The 12451-nt window shown below is 37.6% G+C and overlaps 1 protein-coding gene across 1 annotated transcript in view; it reads left to right on the top strand.

The window, feature by feature from the left end:
* Window positions 1–12188, top strand: part of FAR1 (fatty acyl-CoA reductase 1) — a 34096-nt gene extending 21908 nt beyond the window's left edge. The window contains exons 10-12 of the mRNA XM_030948912.1: window positions 5673–5802; window positions 7105–7232; window positions 9224–12188. Of these exons, the coding sequence (XP_030804772.1) occupies window positions 5673–5802; window positions 7105–7232; window positions 9224–9386 (421 nt within the window). The 3' untranslated portion in view covers window positions 9387–12188. The remainder of the gene's footprint in view (window positions 1–5672; window positions 5803–7104; window positions 7233–9223) is intronic.
* The last annotated feature ends 263 nt before the right edge of the window (window positions 12189–12451 follow it).

Raw genomic sequence — 12451 nt, 5'->3', positions numbered from 1 at the left:
GGCTAACAAAAGTGGTGAAAATGATAGGCTAAACTAAATCATGTAGAAGGTATATAAGGTACCACTTCACTTTATGTCAGATTTGCCAAGCCACTTGGCCTTAACTCTGCTTGTGTTACATTTTCACAAGCATTTGCCTTCAGACTATAAAACCTCCACTGTGGTGACAGTGTATTGACACAAATGATATTCATTTGTTGTCCTGTAGTCTAGGTCTGTCTTACAAGGAGGATAAAAGCTCTGTAACAGCACTGGATGAGTAGAAAGGAGCTGTGTAAATGGTTTGTATGGGAAAACCTCTCAGCTGCAACAGTGTAATACCTAAAGCAGCAGCAGTGGCAGTCAGCTGTGTCTGTATAATAATCTTCCCACATTAAAAAGTTTAAAGACTTTCAACTCTAAAGAAGGTATTGTATATAAAACATCCTAGCTTCCAGGATCTCTTGCATTTTTAAAGTTATTTTTAATAAAAATTGATAGAAATTCCCTGACAGATATGAAAACTTCATCCCTCATTAAAATAGTTATGCTATAAATGCCAACGTCCTGTCTTCTGCCTGGCTGGGAAGGAGTGCTGCCAGAATCTTGTCAGGCTCTGAAAGGCAGCTGGTCTGCTGAGTATTTGACCAGTGGGAGTAAAATGAGGCTGTGAATAATCATGCAGTTTAGAATATTTAGCTTAGGTTTTATATTCTAACATATGAATTGAATGTTCAATCTTGTTTTTGCTTTTTCTGGAGTTCTTACTTGATGTCTAAAGATGAAATGTAGGACTTTCATCACTACTGGTGCAATTGGTGACATTAATACTTTACAGAATAAAAAAGAGATGTTTACTGATATGAGTATTCCTACTTGGCTTACTATAACAGTGATTGGATGGGTTTCCTATGATGCACAAGATTCCAGTTTGGAGAAAAGATGGCAGATTGAGCTACACCGAGCTATGGTTCAGTCACAGCTTTTAAGCTGACTACACACCCCACTTACAGGAGTGCAGCTTTCATTAGACAGCACTCCTCTCTCCTATTTTAAAGCATTTAAAAAAGGGAGCCTGCAAGAGAAGCAGTAAAAGCAAATGAATACCTAGATGCAAGGAAGATGTGCAGTGTTAAATCCTAATGGAACAAACTAGTGTTCAATAAATAATACAAGAATTTTGAGACAGATCTTTACTCTTGTACTTTTTTCTAGTACTTTGAAGCTGCTTTAACTGATGGGCTGGAGGGGTGTACTGCTGTTGCTGTGGTTATTCTGTCAGCTGATAGAATGTTATTAATTACCAGGTAGCATGTACTCAAACTTCTAAAGACTTGGAAACATTATTAGATATTCTTAAACTCAATATAACACTGGTCTGAGTGAAGAAGGGCTGGCATAATTAAAAATGTGACCTTTTCCACTATGATTTAGCAGAACAACAGTGTAGTAAAAATGTAATAAATTGAGCACAAGAAAATACAAATACTTTGCTAACCTGCCTTTACATGGGTTGGTGCTTGTCCTCTGTGCTGGGTACACTGAAGTCTCTACAAGAAAAATAAGTAGTGAAATCACTGTGCAGGTTTAACTGCACTCTTGTCATACCATCAGGATATTGTACTGCAATTGAGTGAAAAATTTTATCAAGTAGAAGAAAAGGAAGAAGCTAGAAATTTTTTTGCACCTCACTTGTAGAAGCAATGTTTTTGATAAAATGGAAATATTTTTGCTGTTTTTGCATCTAGTTGAAGGTTCTTGAATTTAACGATTCTCTGATAGTATTAAAAGGTAAGGAAAGGGAAGGAAGAAATAACCTATGTAGTATTTCTTCCAAATTTGTATAGAAAGAATATGTACAAAAAGGCCTGGCATAATGAAGATTTAATATTTTATACTAAATAATGCTCTAGCACTGTGTAATTATGTAACTAGTGGTGATAAACCTTAGCATTGAAGTTTAAAGGTAGTGTTGTTGGTAGCTTGCCATACATACCTAGTTGCATAGCAGAGCTTACTAGTTGTCTAGTTATCTTAAATACAAGCATAGTTTGCTCCTGTAGCTTTGCATAGTGCTTAGCATGACAGAACTGTGTGTTTTTTAAAAGCAGTTTGGTATATTTGAAATGTTAAAGCCTTTAAAAGTGCACACCAAGCAGATCTTCCCAGTTGCTCCGAGAAAATAGCATGTGACATGAAATATTTAAAGTTGTAGTTCAGAGATTTCTGCAGCAATTCTTTTGTTACTGCTTCTTAGAAAGCTAAAGGAAAGGCGTGGCTGATATATGGAGTGAGATATGAAATTAGGACTTTTACATCTTGTCATTTCAATTTAAAGCTTCTTAAAACTGGAAGCACCTTTCATGTAATTACTGTTTTACAAACCAGAAATTAATTGGAAGCAAATCATGTTAAATAGATCAATACATTTTTATACCTTCACAGTGCTTAAACTGTGTGCTTAAAGCAGCCACAGAGCTGCTGGAAAGATGAGAATTCAGTAGTGTGTCTTACAGTTCAAAATTTACAGCCAGGTGAAAATCTGAACAAAGACCAATCTTAAAGCTTGTTCTGTGTTTTTTAGAGGAGTCTTTAAAAGAAAGTAATTATCTGTAATGCTTCTGCAGAGACTTGCAGACTGGCAGCCTGTAGATCCACTGAGGGATCAGTCTGTATTTGGCAACAGGACTGTTTTAACCTGGAGACAATAGGTTGTGTGGAAGACTTCTTCAAATTGCAGTTACAGCCTTAAGCCAGGTCACTTTGAATTGTCTGGTATAGAAACAAGCCCACCTAACTTATGGTTAATTGAATTAACTTGCTTAAACTTTTAGTTCCTGTGATGTGCTTCTCAAACTCTTGTAATGTGCTTGGTCTTGGCAGTTAGGACTGCAAAAGCCCTAGAAGGCAAAATTCTGCCTTGAATCTGGGTGCAAGTCACCCAGACTGGCTGCTCTGGTCTGTGAGATGGTCAGCAGGGCTGGTTTTTTTTCTGTCTTCAGCTGATGAAGAAGGTGTGAGGCAATGCTTGGTCTTGTACTGACTGGTTATATTTGGTGTTGGTATTTATGACTTGTGTCCAATGGCTGTCTTTGGAATAACTAACCTTCAGAACTTGAGGGATGAAGTTCCATTGTGTGACTTGGTGCTGGGTTTTGAGTTGTGTGTGTTGCCATTCACAGGAGGAGTATGGTGCCATTGAAATTACAGCTTAGTCTGCCAGAGCCACACCAGTGTCCACTAAAGGACACTCATTACTGACATCTCTCAATGTCACCAGGCTGCTTTTTCTTCCCCTCAAAGAGAAGTGTAGTTTCCTGTTGATTTAGTGCAAGCCAGCAAAGTGTCACAGAGAAACTTGGTCCACTTCTTCCAACTTTGTCATTTATCAAGCAGCTGAGATAATGTGGAGAACTGGATTCTTTGGGCTGGTAGAGAAAGAAATTAACCCTACAAAGAAAAACAATTTTTTCCTTGATGAGTTGAATCAGCTGGTTCTATGGTCAGCTGCTAAATCCAATTTGAGTTGGAGAGAGGGAGGGAAAAAAACCCTCTTTTAAGCTTTTTTTTTTCTGTAATCAGCTTAGCTAAGCTCTAATGTCATATCCATGAGCAGAGGCAAAAAGAATCCCAGCAGAGTCTTTGCATTAGTTTCAATTTAGTTTGGGTTTTTTTTTTTAGAAAAGAATGAAAACCAATGTCAGTGTCCAGAAACAAGTTCAAAATATGCACTTTTCTAATCAGATATTCATTTGCTCAGTTAATATTTTGCAGAGGCACGAGGTTTTTAAACTGTAGCAGTCAAAGCACTCTAAAATTCAGCTGCTTGTCCAGCTTAGCATAAGGACACAGACTGGGACGGTTCAAAAGGGCAAGTCAGGTTAAATAATCTTCAGACTGTCAGTGGACAGAGCTCTGCAAAAAGGCTTAAATGCTGTTTGGCACTAATTTTATCCAGGCGTTTTAGCTCTGAGGTCTTTTTGGCTTATCTGACCAGTGAGATCTTTGCTTTCCAAGTTTTGAGTTATTTTCCTAATTTTTTGGTATAACATCCCCTTTTTTTTTGGTTCAGTTTAGTCTTGGTGGTACAGGATATGTTTTGGATGCAGAGTCTATATTTCCAATTATTTCTGCATCAGAGGAGCTCCAGTTCAACTCAGTCCTCCCTGGTGTCACCTTGCCCAACTGGTGAAAATCTAAGCAGGTGTTTGAAAGCTCCTAGAGGTGCTTAGTAATAAAATCAGCTGCTGGTCTAACATTTGAAGTCAGTTCTGAATTAGTAAATATATTCCTAGGAGGTTTAAAAAAAAGGTGTAATTTTTGTGCTTTAGAGATTACATTTTTCAGTAGTCTCTGTAGTTTGTGTTGCTCCATTCTGTGAGAAGAAAAAGAGGAAATTTTAATATTTTAGATACTGAGATGCCAGCTGCTAGTAAGGGACACTAATGCAATGCAAGATACTCTCTTTAGAAGAGTTCCTGGGACAATGTACTATATCCCTTCAACAAGTGTGAGTGCATCAAGATGCATTCCAATGCATTGCAGCTTTCAGAGAAAAATAAGTTTGTTTTTACTGCTTCTGTGATCTTTCTTGGCAAAATCTACCTTCAGAAGACAATTTCCTGTTAGTAGTGGGTTCTGCTTTCTTTGCCTCCCCCTTACCTTTGTGCTTGAAATGATCTGTGTCCTGCTATAAGGATCAAACTGGAAGCAGTTTTCCATTTCTGTGAGATGGAAATACCTTGAGCACCCAAGGGAGGAATTTAATTGCATTAAGCTATGTGGTAGTAGTTAGTACTTATTAAAATTGAGTGGCCATCTCTAGCACTGAGACACTTGAAACAATTTTCTTGTCACAAATGTGGAAGCTTTGAGTCTGAGAGGCTGGATGACTCATACTTTTTTTTTTTTGGCCCACTTTGGATTGTATGATCAAAGAGAAACTTGCCCAAATTGATCCTTATAGCATAATTTCTCTGTATTCCAAGTGATGATTTTATAGAGTTTCTTCCTCTGCATAATAAAGGATGATGGATGGTATTTCTGCATATTTTGAAGCAGCATAGAACATGACCTGCTATGATCTGTCTGTGCCCTTAAATATTTTCCTGCCCTTTGCTGCTGGTGGTTTTAAGCCTTGATCTTTTGGTAACCATAATGAAAACCTCTGTTCCATTACAGAGATGTGGTCTTGCACAATGTGCAGGAAGATCAGGGCAACTTCCTCCCTTGTTTAAGGGGAGGTCCTGCACAGACATTCTGCTCTGTGCCCTCTGAGACTTCTGTCAAGTCAGACTCTTGAGTACAGCTGAATATTCCAGTGTGCTGAAGGGAAAAGGGTTCCATCTCCCTGTCTCAAACTAAGAGCTACCAGCAGAAGACAACATATTGTTCCCCCTAATAAAAAAGAAAAAAATGGTAATTTACAATTCCACTGGGAAGTAGGATTAGGGAAAAAAGGACTGTGACAATTTCTGGTTTATGCAGAGATTGGACAGCCAAAGTTCACTTCAATACTATGCAGAAATATCCTATTGATGTAATATAATATGCTTTAGGTACATCTTGCTTTAGGCAAGATGGGATTTTTGGAGGTGGGGTAGGGGGTTGGAGGGTAAAAAATGTTATTGTCTATTTCACTTGTTTAACTACTCTACCCCTGTAACGTGTCCACTCCATGCCTCGGATTGCAGGATGATGAAGGCAATAACACGTCTTCATAAGTCCATGATGTTTTTAGAGTACTTTACCAGCAATTCTTGGACCTGGAGCACTGAGAACATGACCATGCTGATGAACCAGCTCACCCCTGAAGACAAAAAGGCAAGTGGCTGTGTGCTGTGGCCATGGAGGCTGAGAGGGGGGCAGCAGCTCAGCTGTTCAAGATAGAATAAGGACCTGATGTGATGTGCAGCTGACCTGGGAGGAGCTCAGCACTGCAGGTTCCTGGGAGATCCTTTCAGATGTGCCAGGGCTGTGTGAAAAGCTACATCAGTGACAAGAGGAGATGAAGAAGGGCAGGGAGAAGTGAAACAAGGATAACAGTTTGTTGAGGAAGAAGGAAAAGTTGTTTCTTCCCAGGTTTAACTTTACTCCAAATTTTCCCTACCTCCTCCACCAACAATGGCTCAGCTGCTCCAATTGAATTTAAACTTCCCTTCTGCTATGACTTTGTTGGTTGGTATTCAGCAGAATAAAAATTACCAGTTACAGTTCTAAAAGCTCAGATTCCCTTATGCATTTGGAACAATTTTGTCATTCTTGAGATGTCTTTGCTACTGAAGTGTTTTCCAGTAGTTACATTCCAGAAAAGCTGCCAGATTCCTAAATGTAGGAAATAAAATAACTTTTGGTGATTTTTGTGTGGATGGTATTTCCACCCCTTCCTGTCCTCTTGCCTCCCCCTAGCAACTTCAGTTCAGGAAAAACTTGAAAACCAAAATGCCAGACAATTTGAACTGTTAGTATTTTCAAATTGCTGCATTTTGTTAGGATTTAAACACTGTTACTGTAGAATCTTGAGACAAAGGAATCAATACATCAGTAAAAAACTTGTGTATCAAATTCATCATAGTGATCTTCTCTCCTAAAGAAGGCATTTAGATTTAAATCTGTATTTAAAATATATTTAAAATATAACTGTATTTAAATATATTTAAAATATAACAGTATTTAAAGTATAACTGTACAACTCTAAGCACAGCTAACAGCACCCTGCGCTTACCAAACAGTGAACTTGGCACAGAGCAGTGTTTATTTTAGAGCATATTAGAATAATTTTGTTGCTTAAAAATAAATAACATACTAGGAAATAACTATTTTTAAAATGGAATTCCTTACAGACAGTTGAAATGGGAAAACTGAGAAGTGGAGAGAAGAGTATTACTGCTGAGGAGGGAAAATAAGGCATGAAGGGATTGAAATTTGCAAGGGATTGTGTCACAAGCTGGTGGTTGAATCAGAAATGAAACCTAAATCTGGACTCTTTCTAGGATTAAGGATAGGATAACCTTCTTGTGTCAAAGGCAAATTGGATTTATCTGGAATAAAGACATTTATTTTCATTTAAATGATATAGGGGTGAATTTTTAGGCAACTAACAGTGAAAGCTTTTCTCTTATGCAGACATTTAATTTTGATGTTCGACAACTACACTGGGCAGAGTATATGGAAAATTACTGCCTGGGAACGAAGAAATACGTGCTGAATGAAGAAATGTCAGGCCTCCCTGCAGCTAGGAAACACTTAAATAAGTAAGCATAATCTTAATTTTTTTTTTCTTATAAGTATAATTTTTTATACTCTATGCCCTGCATAGGTTTGCTTTTCCATGTCATGACTTAATTGTTCTTAATAGCAACTGTTTAGGTTCTCCACAATTCTTCTGTTCCAGTCCAGCGGTCTGAAGCATTTTCTAAAGCATTTGTTGTTCCTGAGTTGCTCCCAGAATTATAGTTACAGTATCAGTCTTGGATCACCGGTGTGGATACTGTAATTCAGGTTTTTGATTTTACCCAAGTATCTTTTGGAAGGTCAAAGGTACATGGCTGCACAGGTTAGAACGGCTTCTTTGGGAAGTGTAATAGAACAATAGTTGTTCTGGGAATGTGATCTTTTGAGGCAGGTAAATAAACAGGCAGAGACTGCACTTCAGAGCAGACACTTTGATGTTGGTGCTCTAGGATGACCTCCTTTGGCCTTTTCTCTGTGACTTAATTCCTGCCATTTGGATGGATTGGTACCGTCCGGAATTTTATTAGCACAGTTGCCCTTGTTTTGTTCTTGGCTGATTCATCAAGGCAGCTGTAGTCTTTGATTTCTCTTTTTCAAGAGTGAAATAAAAATCAACTTGTTCTGCAATGCTACATCATGTCTGCAAGCCTGATAGCACAAAGAGAAACAATCCATGTTGTGACTTGTGACTCCAGGTTGTTGTCATTCCAAAGACAACGATTTGCAGCTGTGGAGGGGTTTGGTCTATGTTAAAATGACAAGTAGACTTTTGAAAGATAGGATCTGTGATAATTGTGGAAATAGCTAAACAAGTGTCCCTTCTGGGTTGTTTTGTTTGGGTGGTTTATTAAATTTCTATTTAGATGCCATTAAAAAGTGCATAGAAATGATCACATAGCTGCTGTTCTTTGTGCAAAGGATCATCGTGAAAATGACTCAAGAAATAATCTTGTATTAGAGCAGCCTCTGGTTGCCCCCAGCTCTAAAGTTTGTAAGTGGATTGTTTAGCAAGAGGTTTAGATTCTGACTTACATTTGCTCTGAGGTATTAATTTGGTCTCTTTTGTTACCATCTAGTTCTTAACTCTAATCTGAACTTGCAGTCTGCTGCCTTAGAATTAACCAGATTTGGCAGCCCAGGGGACATTTTTCTCTAGGGAACCACTGGGTAGATTTGTTCCTCAAGTGGAGAAGTATTGCTTTTGTAACACAGATTTAAGCTGTTTTTCTCTGCAAATAAGATTTGTAAAGGAACCCAGCCTTACCTGTAAACAAGATAAAGGATAAAGATTTCAAGCTTTTGCAAGATTTCCCTAAAAAGAGCTGCCTTTAAAATATAAATTGTATCATCTACAGAGCCAAAGAGATTGCTCTGTTTCTAAGAAATCTGAGCAAATTCTGGGTGCTGTTTTTCTTGACGTTTCCATCTCTACATGCGAGAAGATTGCTAAAAAGCACAGTTGCTCTAAAAGGTCACTTAGTTTATCCTGTACTTTAAATGTAGTTCCTTGAGAAGGAAGAAGTTTGAAATTGCAGTGAAGAGGGTGGAAATATCTGGAAAATTTTATGAGTTCTTACGATGGAATGAGGCATTTTGGGTTTTTTTTCTTGTTATTGTCATCAGTGGCAGTTAGAGTTACTTCTATGTATTTAAGAAGTTTTAAATACATGGTGAGGAAAAGGAAAGTTGAGAGTGTTAAATATTTTTTGGCTGGCAGCCTTCTATAGGTGTTACCACTGTGATGTTGGCTTTAGGAGGTTTCCATCAAGCAGCTCTAAAGCAGAAGTACATGTGATGAGCAACAGGGTTGCTTTGCTCCTTGGTTTTTCATTTTGCTTTTCAGCAGTGAAAAGCCTTCTCTGTTATTCACTTCTGTCATTACTCCTAATGTATCTTGAGATGAACAGATAATTTCTGGTGTAGAATACAACTTGTTTAATTTTTAGAGTGTTCTTTTTTCCTCAGAGTCTTTGCAGGTTGGCCCTTAGTGATGGCTTTTGCTTCTCCCCAGGTTAAGGAACATTCGCTATGGCTTCAACACGATCCTCGTGATCCTGATCTGGCGCATCTTCATCGCAAGGTCACAAATGGCAAGAAACATCTGGTACTTTGTGGTTAGTCTGTGTTACAAGTTCCTCTCCTACTTCAGAGCCTCCAGCACAATGAGATACTGAGGAAGAGAATTTAGCATTAGGACATCTATGCATATGGTGGTCTAACTGCACAAACCCTGTAACATGTAGTCATCTCACATTTCGTGAAGCATAATTTCATTTTTAATTGAAGTGAGAAACAAGCGGTATGGTATTTGTAACGTTAGCTGTGTATCTTCCTGGAAAAGGAGCAAATAAAAAGGGCAAGTGCCACACTGAATTGGCTTAGAAAAGCATTTAGATAACTTTAACTCTCTGACCTGGGGAAGACATATTAGACCACTGACCAACATAACTGTGCAATTTGGAACGTGTTTGATTGGAATCTGCCTTAACATGATTTTTTTTTCTGTTTAAGTTTTACTCCACATTGAGCAAGATAAATATTGGCATAGTAGATACTAGTTGCTGTAGACCTATTTATTTGAAATTCTTCTAAATTACGAAGGGTTTTGCAAGTTGCAAAAGTGTACAAATGACTCTGGATCTCCTGAAATAAAATAATTGAGAACGTTTGTAATTTGTCTTTAGGTTTTGCCACTTCTTCCTTTCCCCTCAAAGTAGGGATCAACAAGCGTGCCTCCTTTCCTTGAAAAGAAAAAAAGAAATTAAAAAATGAACCAACCTTCCTTATTTACTGAAAGGCCTTTTGTATATCTGGGCTTCAGAATGCACTTTGTGATTCGGTTCTGTGCTTGAACCTGGCTGTGCCCAACTTGCATTTGTGTCAGCATGAACAATTTGCTACTCTGAAAGCAGAATTGATCCTTGCATTGAGCAGATAAAAGGAAGTGTTACTTAGAGAGGGGTAAATAAAGTCATTGACTGTCTTCTTTTTAATGATTTTTTTTAAATTGAGAACACAGAGCCAGCACTTCTGACTTCAAAGGGTAAATGTAATGAAAAGGAATTTATTGTGCTTGGTTGCTATTTATATTGCTGGTAATAGTAGCGGGACAAGTTGTAGACTTTCATTAAGAGATACACTTGTTTTTAGGTTGTAAGCAATGTTAGCAAATACTTCAAGAATTAATATTTTTTTCCAAATCTCTGAGCTGTTAAATTTGATGCATGGTCAACACCAATGCACAAGCACACTTTTCCTCCCTGTCCTAGTAAAACCTCATTTCACTGGGCAAGCAGAGTAAGATGCACCTTGCTCCAAAATGAAGAGATGTTAACAGTTCTTCCATCTATCTTTTAACTTAAATTATTAGGTTTAAACCTGAAGAAATCTGGGTTTTTTCCTGCCTGTTACTTTGTTTCAGTGGGGAAGACATTTGTAAAAATGGAAAGCTGTAAGAAAAGATTGAATCCTTATTTCTTTAATCCAAGGCAATACATGAAGATCCCTTTAAATTTTGGTTGCACAGATTTGAGAACACTGTGGTGTTCCTCTAATTCATGCACTGACCAGCACCCTTGCCCAGTGTTTGTTCATTCAAATCAGTTTGTACTGATGAATTTGTTCTTGAATCTGCCTGGAAAGGCAAATAATGACTTAATTACACAAGAACTACATTTTACTTGCCCTTGGTAGTTTTTTGTCCTATTGAATTAAATTTGTAAAGAACTTATTTTGCTATTCTTCTAAAAACTCTTACTTTAAAGACAGCACCTTTCCTGCAGGTGTATATCTCATTTTGAAAAGATAATGGCTTCCTTGTTGAAGCTAAATATTCTGTAGTAAGTAGTTAAGCTGTAATTCCTTTTTTAAATTCCTGGTGTATATATAAAGCTAGTGATGAAAAGCCTAAATGGTCTAGGACCACACCTTGTGTGAGAGACCTCTGACTATGGCTGAAATCAATTAAGGCTTCTGTGCTTGGAGATGTTACACTTTAACAGATACAGTAGGTGTATGAGATTTTTAGCTGCCTCCCCAAGTATCTCACTAGACCTGAAAAGATGCTTAAGCATTCCTGAATTCTAGACTTTATTCAGAGGGGCCTCCTGTCCACTGACACCCCTTGTCCCATGTTGGCACGTGGCTGAAGTTTGCTAAAGATAAGTTCATCATACTCTGAAAGTTATTCTGTGAAACAATCCACTTAGCAATTTTGGTTGTTTCTAACTATAAACATAATATATGAACATTATAACATGATACTTGTAACCTTGTTTTGTTAACACTGAGATGAACTATGAAGCCAATGAACCCTTTACTTCTGGTCCAAGACACTGCTTAGAAATTTAGTCTTTTGGATAAATAACAAAGAGAGGGATTACTTTAAGCCTAAGCTTATTTAACCTCTACACTAAGCATTTGCCAATTTAGAAATCCATTTTTTCCCTCTTTGGAGACTGTTCTGTGCCCTATTGGTATTTTGCACCAATTCATCAGTCATCCTATTGAACTGACAGTAGATTCAATGTCACGTTTTTTCTGCTGGTTTTGTCACTTCCTGTGGTCAGTCTGTGAAATTCTACCTGGAACTATTGGATTTTTTCCATATGGGAGCCCTGTCCTCCTGCAGTTCTTCACACCAGTGATTGCACATAAAGGATGTTGGTCAGGAATATACTGGAACTATATTTTGGTCCACGAAGGCAGACTCAGTGTTTTGACTAGCAAGTTACAGGAGGGTTATCAGCTGGTTAATAGGAAGAGGAACAGACTGAAACAACATTATCACCAAACTGTTACTGGTATTTAAATTGGGGACCAGGAAAAAAAAATGACATTTTCCTGTAATGTTTTTCTCTGCTATAGGAACAGATGTTTGGAAACAAATGCTAAATCTGTGAGCTTTTATAAGACATAAACAGAAATATTGGGTGCCTTTGTTTGTAAACCAAAAATAAACAAATCCCTTGAAAGTGTTGTTACAGTGTTCATTGTATCTTTTTATGTTGTTTAGTCTAATTTGTGGAAAATACCAAGATAATTTAAATGCTGCCTCAATATGCATGAACATACTCTTTTCCTTTGTGAGAACTATGAAAATCAAGTTACTGATTTGTGTGTATTTTGAAAAAAGCAAAACAAGAGAAACTTCATAATCACAAACCAAAACATAAACCCCAGAAAGTCCACCAAAGCCCCAGAATCTAAACCTTCATGAGCTTCCAGAATCTAATCCTTC

The sequence above is a fragment of the Camarhynchus parvulus genome, chromosome 5 (assembly GCF_901933205.1).
Source record: "Camarhynchus parvulus chromosome 5, STF_HiC, whole genome shotgun sequence".
Taxonomy (NCBI): Eukaryota; Metazoa; Chordata; class Aves; order Passeriformes; family Thraupidae; genus Camarhynchus; species Camarhynchus parvulus.
The sequence above is the reverse complement of the archived record's forward strand: the minus strand, read 5'-3'. Positions and strand labels throughout refer to the sequence as shown.